At 39.1% G+C, this 23,447-nt stretch overlaps 1 protein-coding gene across 1 annotated transcript; it reads left to right on the top strand.

Annotated features, from left to right (window-relative positions):
- Positions 1-4,089: 4,089 nt before the first annotated feature.
- LOC139710256 (uncharacterized) lies at positions 4,090-17,406 on the top strand. The gene is made up of 10 exons (XM_071622188.1): positions 4,090-4,297; positions 5,004-5,174; positions 5,765-5,888; positions 6,489-6,698; positions 7,136-7,231; positions 10,163-10,410; positions 11,352-11,520; positions 12,427-12,669; positions 13,582-13,746; positions 14,431-17,406. Exons 1-10 carry the CDS (start codon positions 4,223-4,225, stop codon positions 17,382-17,384), a joined length of 4,455 nt encoding a protein of 1,484 aa, XP_071478289.1. The 5' UTR covers positions 4,090-4,222; the 3' UTR covers positions 17,385-17,406.
- The last annotated feature ends 6,041 nt before the right edge of the window (positions 17,407-23,447 follow it).

The raw sequence follows: 23,447 nt of genomic DNA, 5'->3' as shown, positions 1-23,447 counted from the left end.
GGAAGAACAGGTAAGCAGCGCCCGCAAGGGAATACTCAGATAAAATTTGGGCATTCTGTGCCTTTGTTTAATATTTCCCTTTAAAGAAATACATCTTATAATCTGATACATAGTGTCCACCCCTAGTTTGATCGGAAATACTTCAAAGATGATTTTGGCAAGGATTTGTAAAGATTATTGGCGAAAATATGAAGGGTCGATCGGCGGCCATTCAAAGTCAGAAATGAGTTTGGGCGCTGGGACAAAAAAAAAAGGCGTATATTGGGTCTGGGTATACCAGTAGTCGCTGAAGACCAGAATGACTTTTCTGCCCTACCGAGTGATATAATCCTTAAATTAATAACAGTCGTTTTATACTGATAACATGTTCGACTCTTTATTTCATGTCATATTCATCACATGTGTTTCTGATGATATTTGGTTGAAGTCAAATGAAACATTAATAGTCAGCGCCCGTTTAAAGGGAATAATTGGTTCGAAACTTTGACTAAATAACCTCCAATCCCTTCCTTGAAAAATAAATCAAAAAAAAAAAAAAAGCCGTGACAGACGTCCTAAGAGGAGGGGAACGAGAACGTGAGTGATTTTGTACCGTACAGAGCGAGTTTGGATCTACACGATATCGCCACGGAGGCGTAGTATCGATAACAGGAGGTATCGAGAGCACGGTTTGGGCGCTGAGTTTGGGCGCTGGCTTCAGCTTGGTGATTCGCTGCGACTACGCGGCACCACCGAACTCTACGCGGAGGTCAAATGCCATTTCAGAACATCGATGGACATCCCCAGATAACAAGCCATAAAACTGAAGCCAGCACCCAAACTAAGCCCCCAGATCGACGTGCTCTCGATACCTTGTGTTATCGATACTACGCCTCCGTGGCGATAGCATAATATCAAGGAGCTTCAAACAAGAAGTTCCTTGATAATTATGAAGTTCAAACTCCCCCGGCCTGTGGTCTTGCCCTCAGTCACGTTCTCGGTACATACACCCATAACTCAATTTTCTCCGCCGTGCTTTGGATGTCTACAGGAACCTCTAAGTCTGTCACGGCTTAATTGTTGTAGTTATCTGGTTCGAAAGCTTCTAACCCGTTAACCCCTTCTAAGCCAATGAGTCGAAAGTGCACAAAGTTTACACACAAATCTATATCATCCTATGGCCATCAGGAAATCAATGTGGCACACAGCGAGTTAACGGGGTCAACTTCTCCACCCTACTTAATTAATAAGCTTTGGGGTGTTTCTGACAACATGTGAATTACAGAGATCATCCCTGATAAATGAGGGAATAGTTCAAATAGGTCAGTGCATCTTCGGCTTTAGTTGTTCAGATTTTCCCTTTTTGAAGAGACAGCAATCTGTGTCCGTGTGCCCACCCCTAAATCGCATAGGAAATACATGAAAGATTCAAATACTTAAAAAAGAAGAAAAAGATACTTTTTCAGACTTTTTTTCCCAGATTTTTTCCCCTTTGTGCATCAGCTTATTTTTCTGTATACCTGAGGGGCCCCACATTCTACAAGCATTATCTTTTTAGTGGGTCCCTCCATTATTTGAAATTTGCGTATTGTTATTTCGTCTTTATCACTTTTTTGAGTTCTCGTGACAACGTATAGGTTCCACAATTACATTTTTTAGTTTGCTTTGTTTTGATTATGCAACCTTATTCTTTGTTACCAAGGAAAGTGAAATGTTTATGTTCTTTTCGAAAAAATGAAATAAAATTTGAATTGAAATTGAAAATTGAAAGATCATTTTTAGCAAAAGTTTGTGAAGATTAGCGAAAATATGAATGGTCGGCGGCAATCCAAATTGAGTCAGAAATGAGTTTCCGGGGCTGAGACAAATAAGCCAGTGAAATGCAGTGTGTTCCTATACAGTCCAGCATTTCGTGTACAATACATCAAGAGCCCAATCAAGGGCCCTAAGTTGTTTGTGACAATATTAGTTATTGAAGTCAAAAGGCATAATGAACGATCGCTCGCGGAGGCCGTTTTAATTAAATAAGTTTGTCCTCATTATGAAATTAGCAAGTGCTTTTTTTTTCTGGCTTCATGTAAATTTTCTCTTTACAGAATAATTTTCCTTATCTGTGACAGCGCCACCGCCCCTCTAAAAGTCGATATGGCAAATGGGCCTAGGCCTTCTTGAAAGACGATTTTGACAAAAGTTTCGCGAAAGATTGCGGAAAATCATTTCATCTAAGTGCTTGGCAATGTTTTGAAAGGCAAAAAAAAAGTTTGGGCGCTCAAAAGTGGAGTAGGCACAATATAATTAGGCATATATATTGTTTTCCGGAGTGTGGAATCCAGGCTGAGATGTGGGAATAAATTCTTTGTCCTATAGTACCGAGAGATGATAGTACCGCATATATATAGCTAATGGCGAGAGCGTGTCCACTCCCTGTTTCGTATCAAATACAGCAAATAATGAATTACATTTGATTGAAATTTGAAAGAATAATATAATGTCATTTAGGGGCCCGTTTAAATGGAGTAAGTAGAAATCTGTGTATTTCCTGCCATTTATATTTTTCTAACTTTATTTTTCCCAATCTGTGACATTGTGTCAGGCGCCCAAAGTTCGATAGCAAATACTGAGTGCCACTCGGTGGTTTGTCTAATTTGTGAAGCCCATCATCAGTGGAGCCGACTGAATGGTCGGCGGCCATGTAGATTAGACACGGACACGCCGTCACAGATTATTCATCGAGACAATTGGAACGGTTAATAAAGGCAGAAAATGCACGGATTTCACCTTTCTGATTACTCCCTTCGAACGGATGTTGACCATAAAACCTGGAAACATCTTTGATATGACACGACGTGATGCAGGGTGTTCACGAACGCTGATGGTGTGATGGATACCCCCTGCTCGGGCCATGGGGTATAAGAGAAAGCTATTATAACTTATTCAGCGACTGTGAACACTGTGTCAAATACAACCTTATAATTAATTTTGTCCCCATTGGGCCTGATTCCCAAAAACTATTCAGACTTTGAATCACTCATTTGCCCGACCATTCATATTACTTATGTTCTTGCCAACCTTCTTCCTCTCCTTCTTCCCCTGCAATAATATTCTTCTTCTTCTTAATAGTACTTCTGCTGGTTAAAAGTCTGCCTCCTTCATTTCGCAGGTTGAAAGTTCGTCAATCTTCACCGACTTTGGCCAAAATCATTACTTTCGAGTGTTTTCTATCGAATAGGGCCTAAGGGGAGGGCACGCTGTCATAGATTGGGACAAAAATTCTTTAAATGGAAAGTTCTAAACAACGGCTAGACAAATAAGTTATCTAACACAGATTTCGTCTCAGGGCGTTGGCCATTATTTTGTTGTAATTTATATAACTCATGTCCTTTTGTCAACAAACACCCCTTTGGTATTTAACATGAAAATGTGGGATGAAGAAGTAAAAACCTGTTAACAGGTTAGAAGCTTGCCTTTAACTGAACAACTTTCTATATACCTTGAAAAAATGGAGCAATTTCACAGCACACCGCACATCACTCAAAAGTACGACGATACACCTCATTGGTGGACTGTACTGGAAAGGAAGAAGAAGAAGAAGAAGAAGAAGAAGAAGAAGAAGAAGAAGAAGAAGAAGAAGAAGAAGAAGAAGAAGAAGAAAAGAATTAAGAAGAAGAAGAAGAGGAGGAGGAGGAGGAGAAAGAAGAAAAAGAAGAAGAAGAGAAGAAAGAAGAAAAAGAAGAAGAAGAAGAGAAGAAAGAAGAAAAAGAAGAAGAAGAAGAAGAAGAAGAAGAAGAAAGAAGAAGAAAGAAGAAGAAGAAAAACATGACTGCCATTCAAAAGGAGGTGAAATGAAGGTATCGAGGTCAGGACACGTGACGCTGAGGGCAGTAACGGGGAGAGTTAGAACTCTATCGATAACACAAGATATCGAGAGCCCGGCTTGCGCTCCGAGTTTGGGTGCTGGCTTCAGGCTGGTAGGTGACACTCTTGTTTAGTACACGTAGATTTACCGTGTACTAGTATCGAACCCTTGACGTGTGTGTGTGTATTGTGTGTACACAAAACAGAGTAGATCATTCCACTGTGTGTGTGAGAGACTCGAGTGTTCCATGGGGAATTTGGAATGACAATCCTGTCATTCCCTTGGGTTTTACGAGATACCATTGAAATTCCAGCAAAATAATTCGCAACATCTAAGCATAGCACTTGTGTTTGCTCTCCCTGCTCAAATGGATCAATGTCAATGAACATGGCTGCCTCAAATTCAGCAGAACGTCGAGGCCGAGGCAAATGGACTCTTGTTGATGAAGAAGGAAACATTCAGGTATGATCATAGAGTACAGGGTGTAAAATACACTTTAAATGCTGAAATTCGTTCTGTTGACTGTAGCATATAAATTTAGAAGACTAAATTTACTTCCATTATCACTTAAGGTTTCTAATTGTTAGGCCTATCACTTTTATTGAGTTTTAACTGTTACATTTGTACTTTCAAACATACCCATCATGACCCATTAGAACTCCATCATTTTTGAGCTAACACTGTGTTAGGAGCTAGGGTGTGGTATCTAGTAAACTGGTAATGTTGCTAGAATTCTAATGTTACACGGTTAGTGTTAAACTCTTAAAATATAAATTCAAATGTCTGCAATGTCAGTCTGAATGAACATATGGAAAGCTTGATTTTTGCCTACGTTGGTTTGAGCATGATCATGATTAACGTTATTGTTAGGCCTACTGAATTGTTGAATGGAAGAACAGTTCTACGCTTCTAGACATCTAAATTACTTTCTAAATTATGATAGCATCATGATTTTTATGCCTCTTGAAAACAGTTTATTGCTAGTAATGACCCTGCCAATGACAAATGTGGTTTTAACTGTGATGATCCAATATTTGACATGAACACTGATGAATCATTATTTTGTTGAATGGTCCGAGGATCTTTGAGTATGAGACACACTCTGTTTTGTTCTTTCTTTTTAGTTAGCTAATTTATCTTTATATAAAATTTATTGATCATGTAAAAGGGATCTGACAGTGATGTTGGCTCCTCATCCTCCTCCTCTGACTGCGTTGATGTTAAGGATGATGCTGTTCACTTCCGGTCCAAGCGAGCCAACAGCAGGAGCAGCATTGGTAGTGGTAGTAGTACCTCAACAAGCAGTCCCAAGAATAGACAGTCTGTGGAACATACTGAGGTGAAATTTGTGAACATCATTCAAACAAGGAAAATTCTTCATACAAACTGTTGTATGCCGTGAAGAGTCAGACTTCAGATACAGTGTACATACTTTGAACAGGTTTTATTTCCTACGATTTTTCTAGAGTAATTGAATTGGTAGCATTCTTTTTCAGTGAATGATAGATAAAGGATCATCATATGCCATTGCAGGATTTAGCATTTCCAATTAACCCATATTTCCAAGACAGCATGTATTTGAGGAAAATGAGTCTGAGGTTTCTATATACTGCTTTTGTAATATACATCGTGTATGTTGTCACTCATTAATCAAGTGTCAAATGGAAACCTTTACAAAACACTTTTTTAACATTATTCACATCTATTATGTATGTTAAAGCAAAGTATAAAAAACTAAACAGGAAGAAGAAAGCCAAGTCAGATTGTCAAACTGCATGCTTTACTTGCAGTGGATATGTGACAAAGATTCAAGCGAAACTGTACTATGTAGGTCAGAATAGCAGACTACGAAGTTGATAATTTTGTGTCACATAGTGTAATTTAAATATCAAATGTGTGATAATGTGCTGTGTCTGACATGGTCTACAGCAACATGTACCAGCCTCAACCTCTTGGCTAGGTGGTCTCTGGACAAAGGGCAAAGGTCAAGCCCCAAGTGCACCAGCACAAGAAGATGAAGAGCCTCTGCCCAGTCCCTCTATTGAAGACAAAGGTGAGGGGTCAAACTTTTCATTATCTGTATGACATAGTGTTTTTCAGATGCTGTTATTGTGCATTCGTCATTTGCACAAAAGTAAGGTGGTGGTGGAAATGTAAAAGCTCAATCATATGCTCGGGACTGAATTGTCAATTACCAACTTTTTTTTTTTTGGGGGGGGGATTTATTACATTGATTTTGTCTGTCAAAGCACATATATAATTTGTTATAAATTATCCATCAAAACATAATTTCCAAGTATCAGGGATTTCTTTTGCACTTGTACATTGTATGCTAAGCCATTACATCCTACAACAACTTAGTTATGAATTACCACATGGCATTTGTGGAATATTTAATGATTCCACTCCAAGTTCTTTTGTAGAATTCAAACAAAATTTTCTGAAATAGCGCCCTACAGTAGTAACATACAACATTCTTTGTATACTGTATTTGCATAGAATCTCTATCTTCCTAAAAACAATAAAAGATGAAATGCGAAATATACTTCAGATAAACTGCTGAATATCTCGGCAGTATTAATAGATATGATTGCAGCAAAGGTATATTCCATGAGATGGTTCTTAAATCATCAGCCCTGTTCTTGCCACTCAGATCACCCGGACACAGAATCGCTAGAGAGCATTGAGGTCCTACCAATGCCCAGTGACAATCCTGACGAAGAAGACGCTGGCCAACTGGGCATGCCCGGTACAATGACCTTTGACCCTCTTGGGAAGGGATTGAGCCTTGGTCCCCTTCAAGCTGGGAACACTGATGTTGCTGAGGCGGCATACTCCACTACTGCAATTACGCCAACACACAGTGAGTGATCACCATTTACTATCACACAAGCCTTTGTATTGCTCATATGTGACAATGCCCCTCTTCAAGTTGCATGTGCAGTTTAACATTTAAGGCAGATGAAACAGAATTTGTTTCTTTGTTTCTGTGAAGGGTAGATGTGATCTGAATTTGAATAAGAATTCTAACTTTTTGCAGGGCACACATGGGTAACACCTGCAAAGAGGGAGGTTCAAAGCAGTATTTCTTTTATCTTGGCACAAACAAATTTTATAAAGAGGCATCCATATCATTTAATTTCAATGTGACGCTATGCAGAAATTTTTCTTATCCAAGATAAAGTGATATCAAGTGAACATGGTGCAAGAAAAATTGTTGTGTAAATTTGGCAAGTTGATTTTCTTGTCCATACTTGAGTATGTCTGTTATGGTAAATCTGTCTTATTTTCCTGATACAGGTTTGTCTCCCACGTCTCAAATAGATGAAATCACCAGCTCTTCAAACTCATCTCGATTAGACTTTCTCATGGTGGATCATCCTACACAAGCACAAGGTGATAATACAATACTTTCAGCTGCCTGAGTTGAAGCACCTTTTTTTTTACTTGTTTTCCATCCCCCTATCAAACCTTGTTTTCTGTAGATTATAGTCGTGCAGAATTGTACAGTTCGTGACCTGTGGACGTTACATTTTATACCATTTCATGCTCTTTGAAAGAACAGGCAAACTGAATTATAGCATGGCAGTTCTTGGGAAAATGTAAGGCTCAAGTGAATTGCTTTCTGTGAAAATAGAGAATGACAGGTATCAGCTAAATAAACATACAGTTAAACTCGCATAAGTCGATCTTCTCGGGACTGAGCAAAACACATCGACTTAGGCGAGTTTCGACTTGTGCGTAAGTCGAAAAAAAGCGACTTAAAGTTACACCACACGTACATACTGTACATGTATGTTGTCTACTCTGGAGCCGAGAGCAGGAGCGGTGTACCCGATATTTGCCCTCCAGCAAGACACTCTATCCACATTGATGCAGGCAAGGGCTCCACACTAACTTTTATGTAGGTGGCCCCAAAATGTTTGATTTTTATTTTTTGGTGGCCCGAAAAAAACAAAAATAACAAGCAAAACTAAATCGGTCCTACATTCGGTCCGAAAGTTACCGTTATTTATTTCTGATTGTAAAAGCAATCATCCACCATTTATAAGTATTTTAACACCTTCCGGAGCCGAATGTTACCGTTAATCATTTTCAAATGTAAAAACAAGCAACCGACATTCATTCTAGGATCTTACATAGCTGAATATCATCCTTATTCATTTCCGAACGTGAAAGCAAACATCCGCTTTTTATCTTATCATTTAACCGAGCCGATTGATTAATCATTTCCAAATGTAAAAGAAACAATCTGTTACTTATTTTGGCATGTTATGTAATATTACTGTTATTCGATCTTTCGATCTCCAAATTCAAAAGCAAACACCCGACATTTATTTTATGATCGTAAGGAGCCGAATGTTACTGCTGTCCACTTCCGAAATTGAAATGAATCATCTGACAATTATTTCAGCATTGTAAGGAGCCGAATGTTATACTGTTTTTCATAGTCGAACGTCAAGGCAGACAGCCGACATCCGAAAAAGGGATCATTCGACATATATTTTAGCGTCTTCCGGAGCTGAATGCTATTGCTATTTACTTTCAAACGTGAAAGCGAACATCCGGCATTTATTTCATCATCGTATTGAGTTGAATACTATTGTTATTCATTTCTGAACGCCAAAGCAAACATTCAACATTTATTTTAGCATCTTCCGGAGCTGAATGTTATTGCTATTTACTTTCGAACATAAAAGCAAACATCAGACATTTATTTTATCATTGGACGGAGTTGAATGCATGTACTATTGTTATCCATTTCCGAACGTCAAAGCAAATATCAAACATTAACTTTACCATCAAACGCAGCTAAATGTAATTACTAATTACTTTCGAAAGTAAAAAGCAAACATCCGATATTTATCTCATCGTCGTAAGAAGTTGATTATTATTGTTATTCATTTCCGAACGTCACAGGGATAATTCGAATTACTTTAGCATTTTCTGGAGCTGAATGTTATTGTTATTTACTTTCGAACGTAAAAGTAAACACCCGGCATTTATTTCATCATTGTACGAAGTTGATTATTATTGTTATTCATTTCCGAACATCAAAGGGATAATTCGACATTTACTTTAGCATCTTCCGGAGCTGAATGTTATTGTTATTTACTTTCGAACGTAAAAGTAAACATCCGGCATTTATTTTATCATCGTATGGAGTTGAATATCATTATTATGCATATCCGAACGTGAAAGCAAACATTCAACATTTATTTCAGCATCTTCCGGAGCCGTATTTTATCCTTATTCATTTCCGTACGCAAAATCAAATATCTGACATTAATTTTAGCACCTTACGGAACTGAATCTTACCATTATTCATTTCCAAAAGTATACGCAAACATCCGACATTTATTTTAGTATTACACGGAGTCGAATATTACCGTTATTCATTTCCAAAATTAAGAGCAAACATCTGACATTAAACTAGCATCTTATGGAACCGATTGTTACCGCTGTTCATTTCCAAAACTGAAGGCAAACATCCGGCTTTTTTGGTGGCCTGGCGTGCGTTTGTGGTGACCCCGGTCGCAAAATCAACCATTCGTGAAATCGTGATTCGATTCGCGAAAAGACTCCGCTAAATATGAGGCATATAGATCGCTACACTCGGCAGGGGCTATGTCGTCCTTTCACCAGGTCTCGTTACAAAACCAAAATCTCGCGTGAGTTCCTGTGTTACCTATTTATAGTTATGTTACGAAACATCGTTAATTTGCGCTTGGGATCGTTACTCATCGTTACTACAAACGTTAACTTTCCCGATCGTTAGTTTGCGTTACTAACCTTATTCAGGTGATACCGCTTGCGTTTTGAAACGATAATGTTTATTAACGCAAAGTTTCCTTTGGTATATACTGTATGTAAACAAAAACTGGCGTCTCGTGATTTTGACAGTGATTTATTACACAATAAAATCTTATTCGACTTAGGCACAGTGAATTCAATGGTTTTTCCGTGAAAGTGTACTTGGAATTTCATCGACTTAGGCGAGTATTCGACTTACAAAATTCGACTTGTGAGTGAAGTAATACACGTAAGTCAATGGGGAAAAATCAGGACTTTTTAAAATCATCGACTTGCGTGATTATTCGACATATATGCGATGTCGACTTAGGCGAGTTTAACTGTAATCTCTGAAAATTCATAAAGGTAAAGAAAGGATAGCTCCATTGTATGATACAATGTCAAAAATGTCAATTTGATGCAGTTGATGCTAAACACATGCAACCTCCTTTTTTTTTTCTTCTTGCTTTCTCTGGTCTGTTGTATGCCATTTTCCATTGTTTTTAGAATGTAACGTATCAACTATACTTGCAGATGGCCCCCATGCTCCTGAAACTGTTGAGACCATTGGTGCCGGTGAAGCTACAGGTGTGGTGGAAGGCTCTGGGGATGGAGACGGGATCCTTGACCAGGAGCAGGGGCTGGACATAGCTGGACCCCTTCCCATCATGCCTCAGGGGCAACTCCCAATGTCGTCGGTCTCCGTGGACAACATCCCACGAGGAGTGGAAGCTGGGGAATCCCCGCGCCGCACCAAGTCAACAGGAAACTTGCCGAAGCAGGTGATTTTCTTGATTTAGAGTGCTGTTGGTGGAGGACGTGGCTTTGAATTCCGTGAGCAATTTCATTTGCAGTTTTTCAGACTTTAAACTTATAACTAATAGACTTTAGAAAAGCTGTTTTGTACAGTGCTTGCAAAGTTTATCGAATCTGTTTGAATGATGTACACATAGAATTTCTGATCTGCTGTGAGAGTCACTTTAGAAACCATCTTAGCTGGACTGCTGCATTGCCGCACTCATTTTCTTATCTCTCTCACGAAACAAGCTGTTATGTGACATGAATGCAAAGCAAGGTGTAAATATCTCCAGACTGGAACTTTTATTTTTTACTTGTAAATATTTACCCTGCCGATGAGATCCATATTCCTTTGATTGTGTTTGGTGATATTTCGTTTAGTTTTGACTATTTATACATCGTCTTCGTAGCAACATTGATTTCGTTTCATCCATATGATTTTGATAGCTTTGGATTTTTCTTTTTTGTGGTATCTATAGAGGGATGCATCAGATAATACTGTTGTGTTAAAGTGGTTGCAAAGGTTTGCTAAAAGGATTAGAGCCAGCACTATGTACTAGCTGTCAGGTGGAAGCTAGGTGGTCTGGTTGATTTAAGATGCCTGTCTGAAGACCAGAGGTCGTAGGTTTGAACCCTGCTCGAGTATGTATGCCCATAACTTCTTTTATTATGGGTACTACTAAAACACTGATCAATTCAGTGCTTATTTACATTGATGTAGTGCAATTTGTTAATCAGTTGCTATGATGGAAGAATTTCATGAATTTGAATTGTTGCGAAGTAATCGAAGAGGTATGGTACGATAGGCTTGTAAAGTATTCTCACAGAATGAAGAGACTGCCACATAAGACTTGTAGATTTGCCATTTAGTGCAGCATCCATGCAGACCAATGAAAGTAATTCAGTCTCCCGATGTCCATCTCAGACCTCTGGTTCAAGTGTGGGAGTGCCCATTATGACCCAACGCTGGCCCACAGAGGATGGTGGCTTTCTATTGGTCCAGCAGTTTCGTGGCGACGGTGAACCGGCCATGTCTCGGTCATCAAGCTTCTCTGACCTGTCTAGCAGTTTCTCCTGCCCAGATATTCGGCGGAGTAAGTTGAAGTCAATGGCGAGTGGTTATGCTGCGTCATTGTCCCAGAATCATGAATGACAGTTCTACTTTTTATTTTATTTTATTTTCTCTCAGTATTTGAGGTTTGTAATTTGCAAATATAACAACATAAACCATGCCTCAGACAATAGTAAGATTAACTGATCAAAAATTCTTTGTATTTCCGATGTTTATCCAATGCAAACTACAAGTAGAAGATGTGGAACCATCAATAAACCTATCAATCTTCTATTTTGATTGTATCAGACAAAGGTATATAAAGCAAATCAAATGCTGTGTCAATTTCTAGTGAATTCGACGTCACATATACATCATCATATCCTTTTCATTTGTGCAGCAACTTTGTATTAAAGCAGCAAAGCACTTTGATGCACAGTATATGTCGTACAATAATTACAACAAAGGAAACAAGTTCACACAGTGCAAAAAGTTTAGTTAAGATAAGTAGGACTATGAACCAGAGGGAATTTTTGTAGGTAAGCAAAATTTAATGAATGAATACCTATTGTAATGATAACAGAACCTGACAAGGGGAATATCTATCATTGTTTCCTTTTGTCTTTTTTGTTTTCTATCCATAAAAAGTTATATGAGATATGGAAATATGCTTATGGAAATATGCTTGTCACTGGTATCTTTATCACTTGTACTGTTCATGCCACCCTTCATTTAACCAAATACAGTGCATTCCCGTTATAACGAACACAGTTATAACAAAATTCTGGTTACACTGAAGTACAAATTCAGGCTGCAAGATTATCCACTCTATGAATTTTTATTGTTTATTTGTTCAGTTGTAACAAAATTTCGACATAACAAAAGAAAACAGCTGGTCCCAAGGACTTCACTATAACAGGAGTCCACTGTATCACTCGTTATTCAACAGGGATCCCCGACACCAGCAGTTCAAGCCTCCAGCACCAAAGCAGCAGCGACGCATCCAGCGAAGTGTCCCACTTCAGCGACACCTCCAACGATGCCCTACCTGCCAACATGACTGTCAGCGGGATCAAGCCTGGCATCCGTCAGTACCTCCACCGCCGGGATGAGGGCCTCAACAGCAGGCTCAACCAGGCGGCCTTGCTGGTTCTCACGGCTGCCCTGGCCCTCTCTCTTGGTCACTACATTGGTAAGGGTTTGCATTGTCTGAGGTGTGGTGCAATGTAGGATGCATTCATCACAGAATGGCGAGATAAGCTCATGGATAGCTGATATTGAGCTCTTAGAATAAATCTCATAACTGTCTGACATGCCGTTTTGCATGACATGATTCGTGTGACCTAATTAAATAAACACAAAAGCGAAAAGAAAAATAAATAAAAAGTGTGCACATTGTGAGATGCAATGCATTGTTCTGTCCTATTAATGAATGACTGTTGTAAATGATCAAGAATAAAATTCATTAATACTTGACTTGAATAAGAAAGTTGTGAAATGGAGTACAATTTCCCTGGCTGCAATGACACAGTGATGACAGTCACAAAGATGATATGCAAATGAGATATATTTAAAGCTGATGATGTTAATCTTCACATAATCTCATTTGCATGTTTGATTGATCCTGATATTGCTGCTTCAGTGTAAATATGAGAAACACTGAAATCCCATAACTTTCTCTCTTATCATTTAATTATAATGAAATATGTATCACTGACTGTGTTTATTTGATGCTACCACTTTTTTTTTTCTAATTTTCAACTGGAATACGAAATTGAGGTGGCTACTCACAAACAACCACCAATCAGAAAAAAATGAGCAAGAGCCTGGTGTTGATATGTGAGATTGATGAGAAAATCAGGAAGGCTCCATCACTTGCTGTTTTCAAAATCTTTTGTGAAGACTTACCTTTTTTTCAGAAGCTTTTGATTCATTTATTACTTAATATTTTGTGTGTGTTTGATCAGTAACATTGTTAGGAGCTCTGTTACATCACAGCGCAGTATAGTATATTTATAAAGTAGCTGCGCTATATAAATTTGTCTAATTATTATTATCCTTGATTGTCAGTGAGGTGTAATGTCCAATCATGTTGCCTCTCTAGGTTCCAGCCAGGCTACCTCCCATCACCTGGGCATCGAGGCAGGACAGGTTTGGCGCCTGAGATCCCTCCAAGACCAGCTGGTGACCTGCCTCGACAAGACCAAGACCCTCCTACGTGGCAAGATTCCTGGCACTGCACCCAGTAGTATTTCACCCAAGCCCGACGGTGAGTTGATACGTTTCATCTTAGAAATACTTGCAGATCTAATTGATTCCTTGGCAGCATGTTTGTGGAGTGTTCGAGATTTCAGGGTACTATTGCATGAAAGAGGTTGGCTGAATATACACTTTATCAGTCCAGAAAATAATGGCTGTTTGTGAAAAGTTACCAGTACTCTGTCTTTAAGCTTCAGAAGTTTTAGTTCTTCAATTGGTCATCCCAGATATCTGTGTTACATGGCTCAGTTATGGGATGCATTCAGTTTTCTATAAACGTTAATAGTGTTCCCATGCCAGCACTAATGTTCAGTTCTTGAAAGTGTCAGTATCGTTTTGAATCTGACTTTTAACATTATTGGGTATTGTAGATACCCCATGACAGCTTTTGGTATGTGAGCTTACTCTTTCTTTCTTTTTTTTTAGATGAGTTATCCTTACTTACTTCTTTCTCATTCCATCAAGGGGAATGTGGTTGTTTATCAGAAATTTGACCACCTGAAAATTGTCTTATGAGTTCCAGTTTGCAAATGATTAAACTCACAAAATAAATGGCATGTACAGTTTTTACTTTAGAAGTGCAGTCTCTTCATGCAGTAGAGTATGCAGTCATTGAATGATTTCAACCCAAGCTGTATACATGTATTAGTAATAGAAAAATTAAAGTTATTTGCCAATCTTTACTCATTCAAAGGTGAGGCACTTGTTCAGGAGACTGCAAAGATACAAACTGTACCACCCCTCCCTGATTCTGGCATTCCTCCTCCAGCTGCTACCAAGATCACCGACTCCTGCTCATCCTGCGCTGATGAGACAAATCCAGGGGTCCGCTACTCTGCCAAGTGTAACATCCAGTGCGGAGAAGCTGGTGAAGGTCCAGCAGACGCCAACACTGCTGAGATGGCCGACGAGAGTTGCAAAAGGGGAGATGCCACAGTGACCGTAGAGGATGGTCAAGGTGAGGTAAAAGAAGATCAGAAATTACTGGAGGCGGATTCCCATCAGGGCCAGGATGGTCCTGTGGTGGTTCCAGATGAGAATGATGACATCAAGGAAGTTAGGAGTGGTCAACAAGAAGCAACTGAAGAAGGAACTGCAGATCCTAACGAGGCACTTCCTGTGTCAGGAGCAGTGTCAGAAATGGAGGGCCAGGAGGGAAGATCTGATGAAAAAGATGAAGGTGTTGGTGTTGAAATTGAAAGGGATCCTGTCTTCCCGGCAGAAGTTGTTGGACAGGATGCTGAGGATGATGATGCTGAAATGGATAGTGAAGGCGAGGCGCCTGGTGAGATGGAAGGAGAGATGGAGGGCAGTCTCAACCCGGAATCTGAGTCTTCACCAGAGGAAGAGAGCAGCTCCTTTGCCAAGGATGTGCCTCCCAAAGATGATGAAGATTCCAAGCAGGACAGCAACCTTATTGATCAGCTGTCCTCAAAACTCTCCAATTCCTGGTTTGTCCTGAGAAACCTCACGGCCGATGTGGTCGGTTCGGCATCCAATCTCTCCGTCAACAACCTGACAACCCAGCTCAAAGAGAACGTCCAGACCCTGCGACACCAAATCAAGGATGCCGTTGACAGTCTGCAGAAGTCTAATGTCACGTTCAATCTCAAGGAGAGTGTTCACAATGTGGGAGATCAAATTAAAAATGCTGTTAACAACTTAACAGCAGGGAATATCACCGGCACAATTCAGGGTGGACTTCAGGGCCTCGCTGAGCAGGTCCAAGACACTGTGGCAGTAATTCAAAAGTCCAATATTACCTCTCAAATCAGGGAAGGTGTACAGACTGTCAGCAACAAGATTCAGGATGCCATCTCGGTCATGCCAGATGGAAAGACGATATCTCAGAAAGTGAAGAAGCCAGTGAAGAAGACTCTTAAATCTGTCAGCAAATTCTTTAGAGATAAATTTTCTGGTGGGAGAGATGACACGGTGGAAAAAGAAGCAGAAAAACAATGGTTTAATTCAAAGAGAGATGGATCAGAAAAGCACAAGAGTCATTGGTCATCCCAAAGGCCTGATGCAGCACCTGTGAAGGACAAGAAAGGGATGAAGTCAAAGCAAACAAATCGTGAAAGAGACGTGTCAGGCTCGGCAAAGACTACCAGACCTTATGACAGTGTCAACATGCAAGGTAAAGAATATGGACCAGAAGAGAAGCCTACCCAAGGCGGCAAGAAGAAGAACAGGAATAACATTGGCAAAAACCATCAGCATGATGAGATTAATGGAGGAAGAACAAATGACTGCAAGCACAAGCACTGCAAAAACAAGGAGCTCTCTGGAAGCCAAATGTTATGGGGTACAGAGAAGCACAAGGCCAACAAAGAAAGCAACCAAAGAAAGCAGTCAGAGGCACAGAGCGACTTCAAGCAGATCGGCAAAAAGCACAAAGAGAGAGAAAGAAAAGAGAGAAAGGAGCAAGGAAAAACTTCTAATGCTGACAGGGACCTGGGAGATGCTCAGTATTCGCGGCAGCAAGAAATCAAACCAAGAAAGCAAGACAAAAGAAGAGAAAGACGTCAGTCATCTGTAAATGGAAAGGAAAGCAGACATCAGAAGAGAGAGGATGTTGCTGAAGAGAAACCACAGAAACAATATCAAGCAGGGAGGCAGCGGAAGGAGAGAAAACACCGTAACCATTATGAGAGAAAAAAGCATCACCACCATGCAGAGAGAAATCACCGCCACCATCGCCATCACCACCATCATCAGACAACTTCTGGAAGTCAGCAACCTACCGGTGACCATAGTCGTCACGGCAAAGAGGGGAAGCACCAGCATCATCAGGGTCAAGATTGGAGCAAGCACAGCCAGAGACAGGCCGACCAGGCACAGCCAAAGGGAGAAGACAAGGATAAGGATCGGTTGCGATTTCAAAACCTGAACTTGGATGACCTCTTTGAGGCTTTCGATTCCCGTTGCCACGGCGTCAAGGACTGCCTGCGCAAGCAGCGAGAGGCAGCTGTCAGGCTCTACCAGGAACTCCTGGCATATGAGGAGTGGCTAACGGAGCGCTGCTACAGCAAGCATTTGGAAGAGCTCCAGGATTTCATGGAGGAGTTAGAGGAGTTCCTAGCCGAGCCGTCCGTGACTGACACAGATCTTGCTGAGCTGATGGAAGATTTTGAAGACATGGCTGAGGACATTGAAAAGGCAACAACAAAATACTTCAGAAAGCTTATGAAAGAGAGAAAGCGGGAAGGTAAAGGTGGAAGGCAAGAGCAACCAAACGACGGTCGCAGTGAGCAAATACCTGTTACTGTTACCCTCAATTTGAAGGAGGCATTTAATTTTTCAGACATGAATACTGTAGATGCTCAGTCGTCAGAGAAAGTGGAGGGAAGTGACAAGAGAAAACATGCCGGCTATGGTTACCAGAGCAACGATGATTGGTTTATCCGCCGTATGCATGACCGAGAAAAGCAGAGGGAGGAAGCAGGTAACCTTGGCGACGAGATGGCATCTGAGGATAATGAACAAGACACCTGGTACCAGCACTGGATGAAGGGTAGGGAAGAAGGGCGAGCTGGAATGACTGTGTGGGACCTGTACGAGTGGTTCTCTAAGAGGCAGGCTCTCAGGCATGAATGGCGTATGCATGAGATGGACGATCAGTCAAACTGGTTTCTGAGGCGACCCTGAATTCCCTACTTGGCATCGGTCTTTGAATATGCAAAAATTAAAAACCTATTATATCTTGATTGAGAGCAAAGCTTTGAAAAGTCTAGGTCTTGGTTACCAAAGTAGCATGAATGCATGAATTACTCTATCCCCTATATTCATTGTATCAATGCATGAAACTCCTTTAAGGGACTGAGGTTGTATCAGATGTAATCAATAAATGGCATTAGATGCTTCCCTTTAATGATAACAAAGGGCTATATCAGGGCATGCAAGTACAGTGTATCAAATCATATTCAACTGTTAAAACAAGAAATTTGATTGTTTTTATGATTCCTGTTTTGTTATTCATTTAGAGAAAGAGATGTCGAGATGATCTTACAAGTTTAATTGTTGCCTTCCAAATAAAACCTATTCTGAAATATGCATATCCCATATTAGTGTGTAACTTCTACACATCCTTGTCACTCGTTTGCCAAAAACACCGCAGGTTTCATGGAAAATACTGTTTTTCATAAGGTGTATTACAACACATGTCTACTGCTGGAGAGGTAAAAATATGTTTTTTCCACCAAAAATGCACCTTTTCAGCCCTCAGAATACGACAATGCTATTTACAAGTGTGGCATCCCCGAATAATACCAGACTTCCTGTAATGGTTATCAGACGTCGTTAAAGAATTATGTTTTATGTTATTCAATAATTGTTGCATGCACTTGGAATTTCATGAATAGGAGTCTTCTTCAATCCCTCTTTGATATTCCCGTACAAAGTGTACTGGTCTTTGTTCATGTGGACCACAAAATGTATGCGACTAATATGCTACTCATAGCAAAGTGTTGTACCTTGTATGTAGTGCCTTTTATAGTTCAAGTGCTGGTGCTAGCTAAAAAAATGATTTCACCTAAACAGTGGTTAGGTGAGTTTTCATATATTACTAATATTTGCTATATCCAGATGAGGTTTGTGCATGCACCAAGGAAAAGTTGTATACTGATATGTAAATTTCAGTGTAATTGTATAGCTGTGTTGATTCTCTTCAGGAACACTTTGATGGCCATTGTTACATAGTACATTGTGGTAGGTTCTTGCTTTTTAACTCAACAGACCTTTTTCATACTCACTGGTTATTTGCATGCTGAGTCACTGACTGACTTTGTCAGAGAATTCTGCATAATGTCAGGCATTTTCCTCCGCCCATGTTGAATTTTTCATTCAAGTCGTCATTTCAGTAGAATGGTGCAGCTCTCGTCATTCTACTGATGCAGTGACAACATTCTATGCATCAAGGAGTATCATGGGAATTCCAGAATGTGTTGTTTCTTTTGTGACCTTGCAGATAACAAAATTTTGTGTGATGGGGGGGGGGGGGGGGGGGGGGGAGCAATGTTCTTAAATTACAAGTAGTGCACTATAATGTCAGCATTTTGAAGGATGTTGGTTGCTAATGTAGCCTCTACAGGAAGAACCTGTATATATAGTTAAAGGATTGGATGATTATGATGACATACATTGTACGCATCACAAAGTCAGAATGATACAGAGTTTTTGTTTAAAGTTCACCCAGTATATTGCCTGCTCTGACTGCGCATTTTCCTTGTACCCGTACTGCACTTGATTCTGTATCATAATGCACTACAGTGGATAAATGGATGAAGTACCATGTATGGTGTAAACGGTTTAGCTACATGTACATTATACATGTAGTCAGGTATGCATTGTATTCTCATGTGTTCTGTGTATATCTTCCTGTTCACGTACGTACGCTTTGTGGCCAGTAAGAAGTTTTCATGCTAGAAGTGAAGAGGAATAGGAGGGAAAGAAATCACCCCAAATTCACCGTGATTATGGTAGATAAACATTTATCTAAGAGTACTTGACTGTGGTATCATGACAATGTATCTTGCCCTTCTACAGACATTTATTTTTATCTCCTCAAAGCAGTGTGTAGAAATGCTCATTTTGCAGACAAAGCAAAAAATGTGATTAGTTTGTGAAGAGAGAATCAAGGAAAGATCAGCTGAGAGATTTTCATGAAATGGCTCATGTTTGTAGGCCCACCTTGCTCTGTACAATGCAATTAGCCTGTGAATAAGCATTAAGTTTTTAGAACAAACACATGCTCATTCAGATATTGTTCATGCATTTGCGTTGTGTTTTTATTGTTCTCGGACGTTTAACATGTTTGGTTTTGTGTCATTTTGTCCCTTGTAAGAGCTGGAGGTTTGCTGTATTGCAGTGCTAGTGTTGTCCAAGATTCGGTTGTGGGAATATTTCATGTAGTGTGATTTTCGTTCTCATGTTGCAATACATTGTACCTTTATTAGACATGCACTGTATGTTCAAATTGTTGGGGGGGGGGGGAGTGAATAAAAACATATGTCGTGAATAGACGTGTTTGAATATTTCTTCACTTTAGGTACAGTTATCTCTTACTCTGGTTCAATGCCATTACCTTCCAAAGTTAATCAGAATTCAAAGTAAATAGATAAAGAAGGGACAAGGAAAAATCAACAGCTTGGGATTTCAGCACTACAGGAGAGCTTGTGTGATGGTAGCAAAATTACATATTACAGTATACATAGTTGGTATGTATTTCAGAAGTGAACCTTGCTAAAGAAAAACTTACATTTTATCTTGTGTGTATGTTTTAATGCCTACACTTTTATGTATTGTGCAATCTACATAATGCAATAAGTTTTCATATATAGTTCATTTATATTTAGGCTTTAAACGCTGAACTTTTAAAAATAAATTGTATCTCACTGTATAGGGCCTATTTTACCAACGCAGTCATGATTCTGGCATGAATGAAGTACATATGGGAATGGTATCACAAGGAATGTGAAGTAACAATAACAGTGCTGGTTACTGGTATCATATGTTTTCACACTTTGATGAGGTTTAGAATATCAGTGTGACAATGTTTTGCTTGCTCAGATTTGGTAAAAGAAGGAAAAAGCTGGCTAGTTTGAAAGCTTTATGATGTCTTGTAGTGACTTTTGAAAGATTTGTCATGTTTAAGGGCAAAAAAGAGTGACCAATTATAATCATAGATTTGTGTGTAGTGGTGTCATGGTTTCACACATTATTTTGTGCATAATCTTCCTGCCAACACGTTTGAATAGTCATTATATTCATCCTATCTCTTGGTCAATGCACCCTCCTAGTAAGGAAAATTAGAAAATCATGAAAATATGAATTGCAGAGATGCCAATGTTTCACCTGTTCTGTATGAATGGTTGGAACAGACAATTGCATACACAATGAATTAATGGTATACAATGTATTTCTTTAAAAGTTTGCATGCAGAATGCAAGTTTTTGTGGGGAGATTTCCTTTGTACATGTATAATAGCTGTGTGTAGCAAACCCATTTGTTGACAAGATTTCTTGTATACTGCAGGTAAGTTCATACACGTACAGTATGCACAAGCAGTTGTTTTACAGTGAGATTTACGAAGTAGATGCATTATTTCTAAGATTCTCGCAATTACACTGTACGTACGTAAAGTATGCAAATAAATGTGGCATTTTTTCCTTGTGATATCCTTTGAAAAGATATCATCAACCCACCTCCTTTCCCCTCAACATTCCAGTGTTTAGGGACCTAGCGCATCTTTACGTATGTGCCAAACATTTATGATCGTATTTTTGCAGCTTAGCTAAAGTTTGTGTGTCCCTTTTGAAACCCTGAAAATTAGATTCATTTCATAAGCTGTTTGTAGAGGTAGGCAGTTTAGACCTTTCCTCAGAATTATAAAACTGGAAACTTCTCAATAGTGGAGGGGAGAAATTATAGGTTTCCAGTAGACTTATTTGAAAAAAAAAAAAAAAAATCCAACTTTTATTCTTGCTACTAAAGGGGGAGGGGGTCTTCTCAAGTGACATGGGGTCAGTCTTTCATTTCTTTAAAAAAAAAGTAAAACAGTTTGGTGTATTACCATGAGATTTCATACACATAGTTAGGAGAAACTATTATTCAACCACGCAAAATTTTGCAACATTTGCAAAAGGGATACATATTACCTTTATCTGCCCCGAGACAGTTGGAAGCCAGAACTTGTCTCTTGTTATGTATGCAATGGCAGTTACTGAGCACACACAAGCACACTTAATCTTGCATAATACAACTTATTACTCATGTGGTGTTATTATCGAGGCCAGTGGAGGACACCTTGTTAATATCAACTGTGTATTTTGTACATTTGTGCGCTTCAACAAGAAATACAACATACTGTATGGGGAAATTAATGTAATGTGCACTGTATATATTTGTTACCATCAGCAGAGGTCATTTCATATCTGAACTTGTTGCAAATAATACATGCATTGTGTAACATGGTTGTGCTCAAGTGTGCATCTCAAGTTGGAAATGAATTTTTATATAAATTTGTACTTCTGGCAATGAGTCACCTACATTACTAGGCATGTCTTTAGGCACATTTCTTTATGATAAATTTAGATGACCACAAGTTTACACACACCTGTATTCTTACACACTGTCTTCTGTCATTGTAGTTTTTCATGCATGTACTGTGTGTATTCTGCTTCATATATGTACGTATTTGTTGGAAAATCACGAGTCATAGTGATTACTGGGAATCTTATTAAAATAAAAAAGCCCCTACATCAATAGATCTTGTACAACTTTTAATGTTTTACTGCCTTGCACACTGTATCCATTGACTTTTTGTATGTGTATGTGTCTGTGTCTGTGTGTGTCATGTGTGTCTGTGTTTGCGTTCTTATTATAACAATTTGTTGTATTTCGTAAAACTGCCATAGCTGGGCAAAGTACAGTGGAAACTCGGTACACGTATAAAGAGATCTGATACAGTGTATAACAAAATGCCTGATACAATATAACAATTTTCTCCTGTCCCAATGAATTCATAAGTTACTCTTATTTGTTTTGTATTGCTTATTGACTACTGATATAAGAAAATATCTGGGGTTACTTAGTCCCAAGGATGCTGAGTTTCCACTGTATATATTATGTACAGCTGTATATTATCAAGTGTGTGAGCTACTGTATGTACAATACCGGTACGCTGTTATTTTTGCGAGGTTCAATTTTCACGAATTTCGCGAATCACGACTGGACCGCAAATTTAACAACACGCGAAAATGTTGCGATACACTAGCCTGAGGCTAAATAGTGCACTTACAATAGTCAAGTCAGATCGCAAAAACAACATCTGGCAAAAATGTCTGCGACCTCCTCATTCGCGAAAATATCTGTACGCGAAAATAACAGCGTATACGGTATAGTCAACCTTGTCTAAGTCAACCTCCCTCAAGTCGTAAAAATTTGATAAATCGAAGAAAAGTTCTATTCTGGATAATGTACATTGTTGGTATATCTCTTATGTAAGTCAAAATTTGTATTGCCTTACAAGCTGATGGATTTTCTCCAGTCTCTCACGAAACAACTTGTTTGACTATATTATTTACATGAGTTGACTCGCACAAATGTTTTTTGCATGTATACATGTACAGCTGCAGTTTACTAATTCAAATTTATGTACAATACTTTTACACGATCACGCTACAGTAATTCATTATGTATGACAATCTTTCTTTTTAATACCTACATGCACACATTACATATGCACAGGTGCACACATACAGTGTGTACACACACACACACACACACACACACACACACACGAAAAAACAAAACAAACACACACACACTAAAATTTTCTACATATTGAGAAAACCATTTGTACTTGGAATTAAGTAGAAGGCATCCTGATATCTACAGCAGAGTAGAAAAACAACATAAGTTTGTAGGCCTACATGTATGCGCACTCAAAAACTGTTGCCGCTTAAATTTTTGATAAAGCTATGACTGTACTTCTCATTGATAACAAAATACAAATATGTATTCATGTTGTATTACCTTGCATGTAGTCTTTAATACCAATGTGTACTTGTACCAGTACCACGTACAGTACTTTCAAACAGTGGTGACAATATAATTCTCATGTTCCAATACATGTAAAACTGTGCATGCTCTCAGAACCATTCAAATTTTGAACATTACAACTATCAACCTTCCTGATCACTTCACATGTAA

Source organism: Diadema antillarum, unplaced genomic scaffold, assembly GCF_040938485.1.
Source record: "Diadema antillarum isolate AM-2024a unplaced genomic scaffold, OU_Dant_1.0 seq00001516_RagTag, whole genome shotgun sequence".
NCBI classification, from domain to species: Eukaryota; Metazoa; Echinodermata; class Echinoidea; order Diadematoida; family Diadematidae; genus Diadema; species Diadema antillarum.
Note: the sequence above shows the minus strand (reverse complement) of the source record. Positions and strands in the feature narration are given on the sequence as shown.

Coding starts and splice junctions, on each gene's coding strand:
- LOC139710256 (XM_071622188.1), top strand. CDS start 4,223: ATGGCTGCCTCAAATTCAGCAGAACGTCGAGGCCGAGGCAAATGGACT. Junction 5,175..5,764: donor AGTCTGTGGAACATACTGAG/GTGAAATTTGTG, acceptor CATGGTCTACAG/CAACATGTACCAGCCTCAAC. Junction 7,232..10,162: donor TCATCCTACACAAGCACAAG/GTGATAATACAA, acceptor CTATACTTGCAG/ATGGCCCCCATGCTCCTGAA.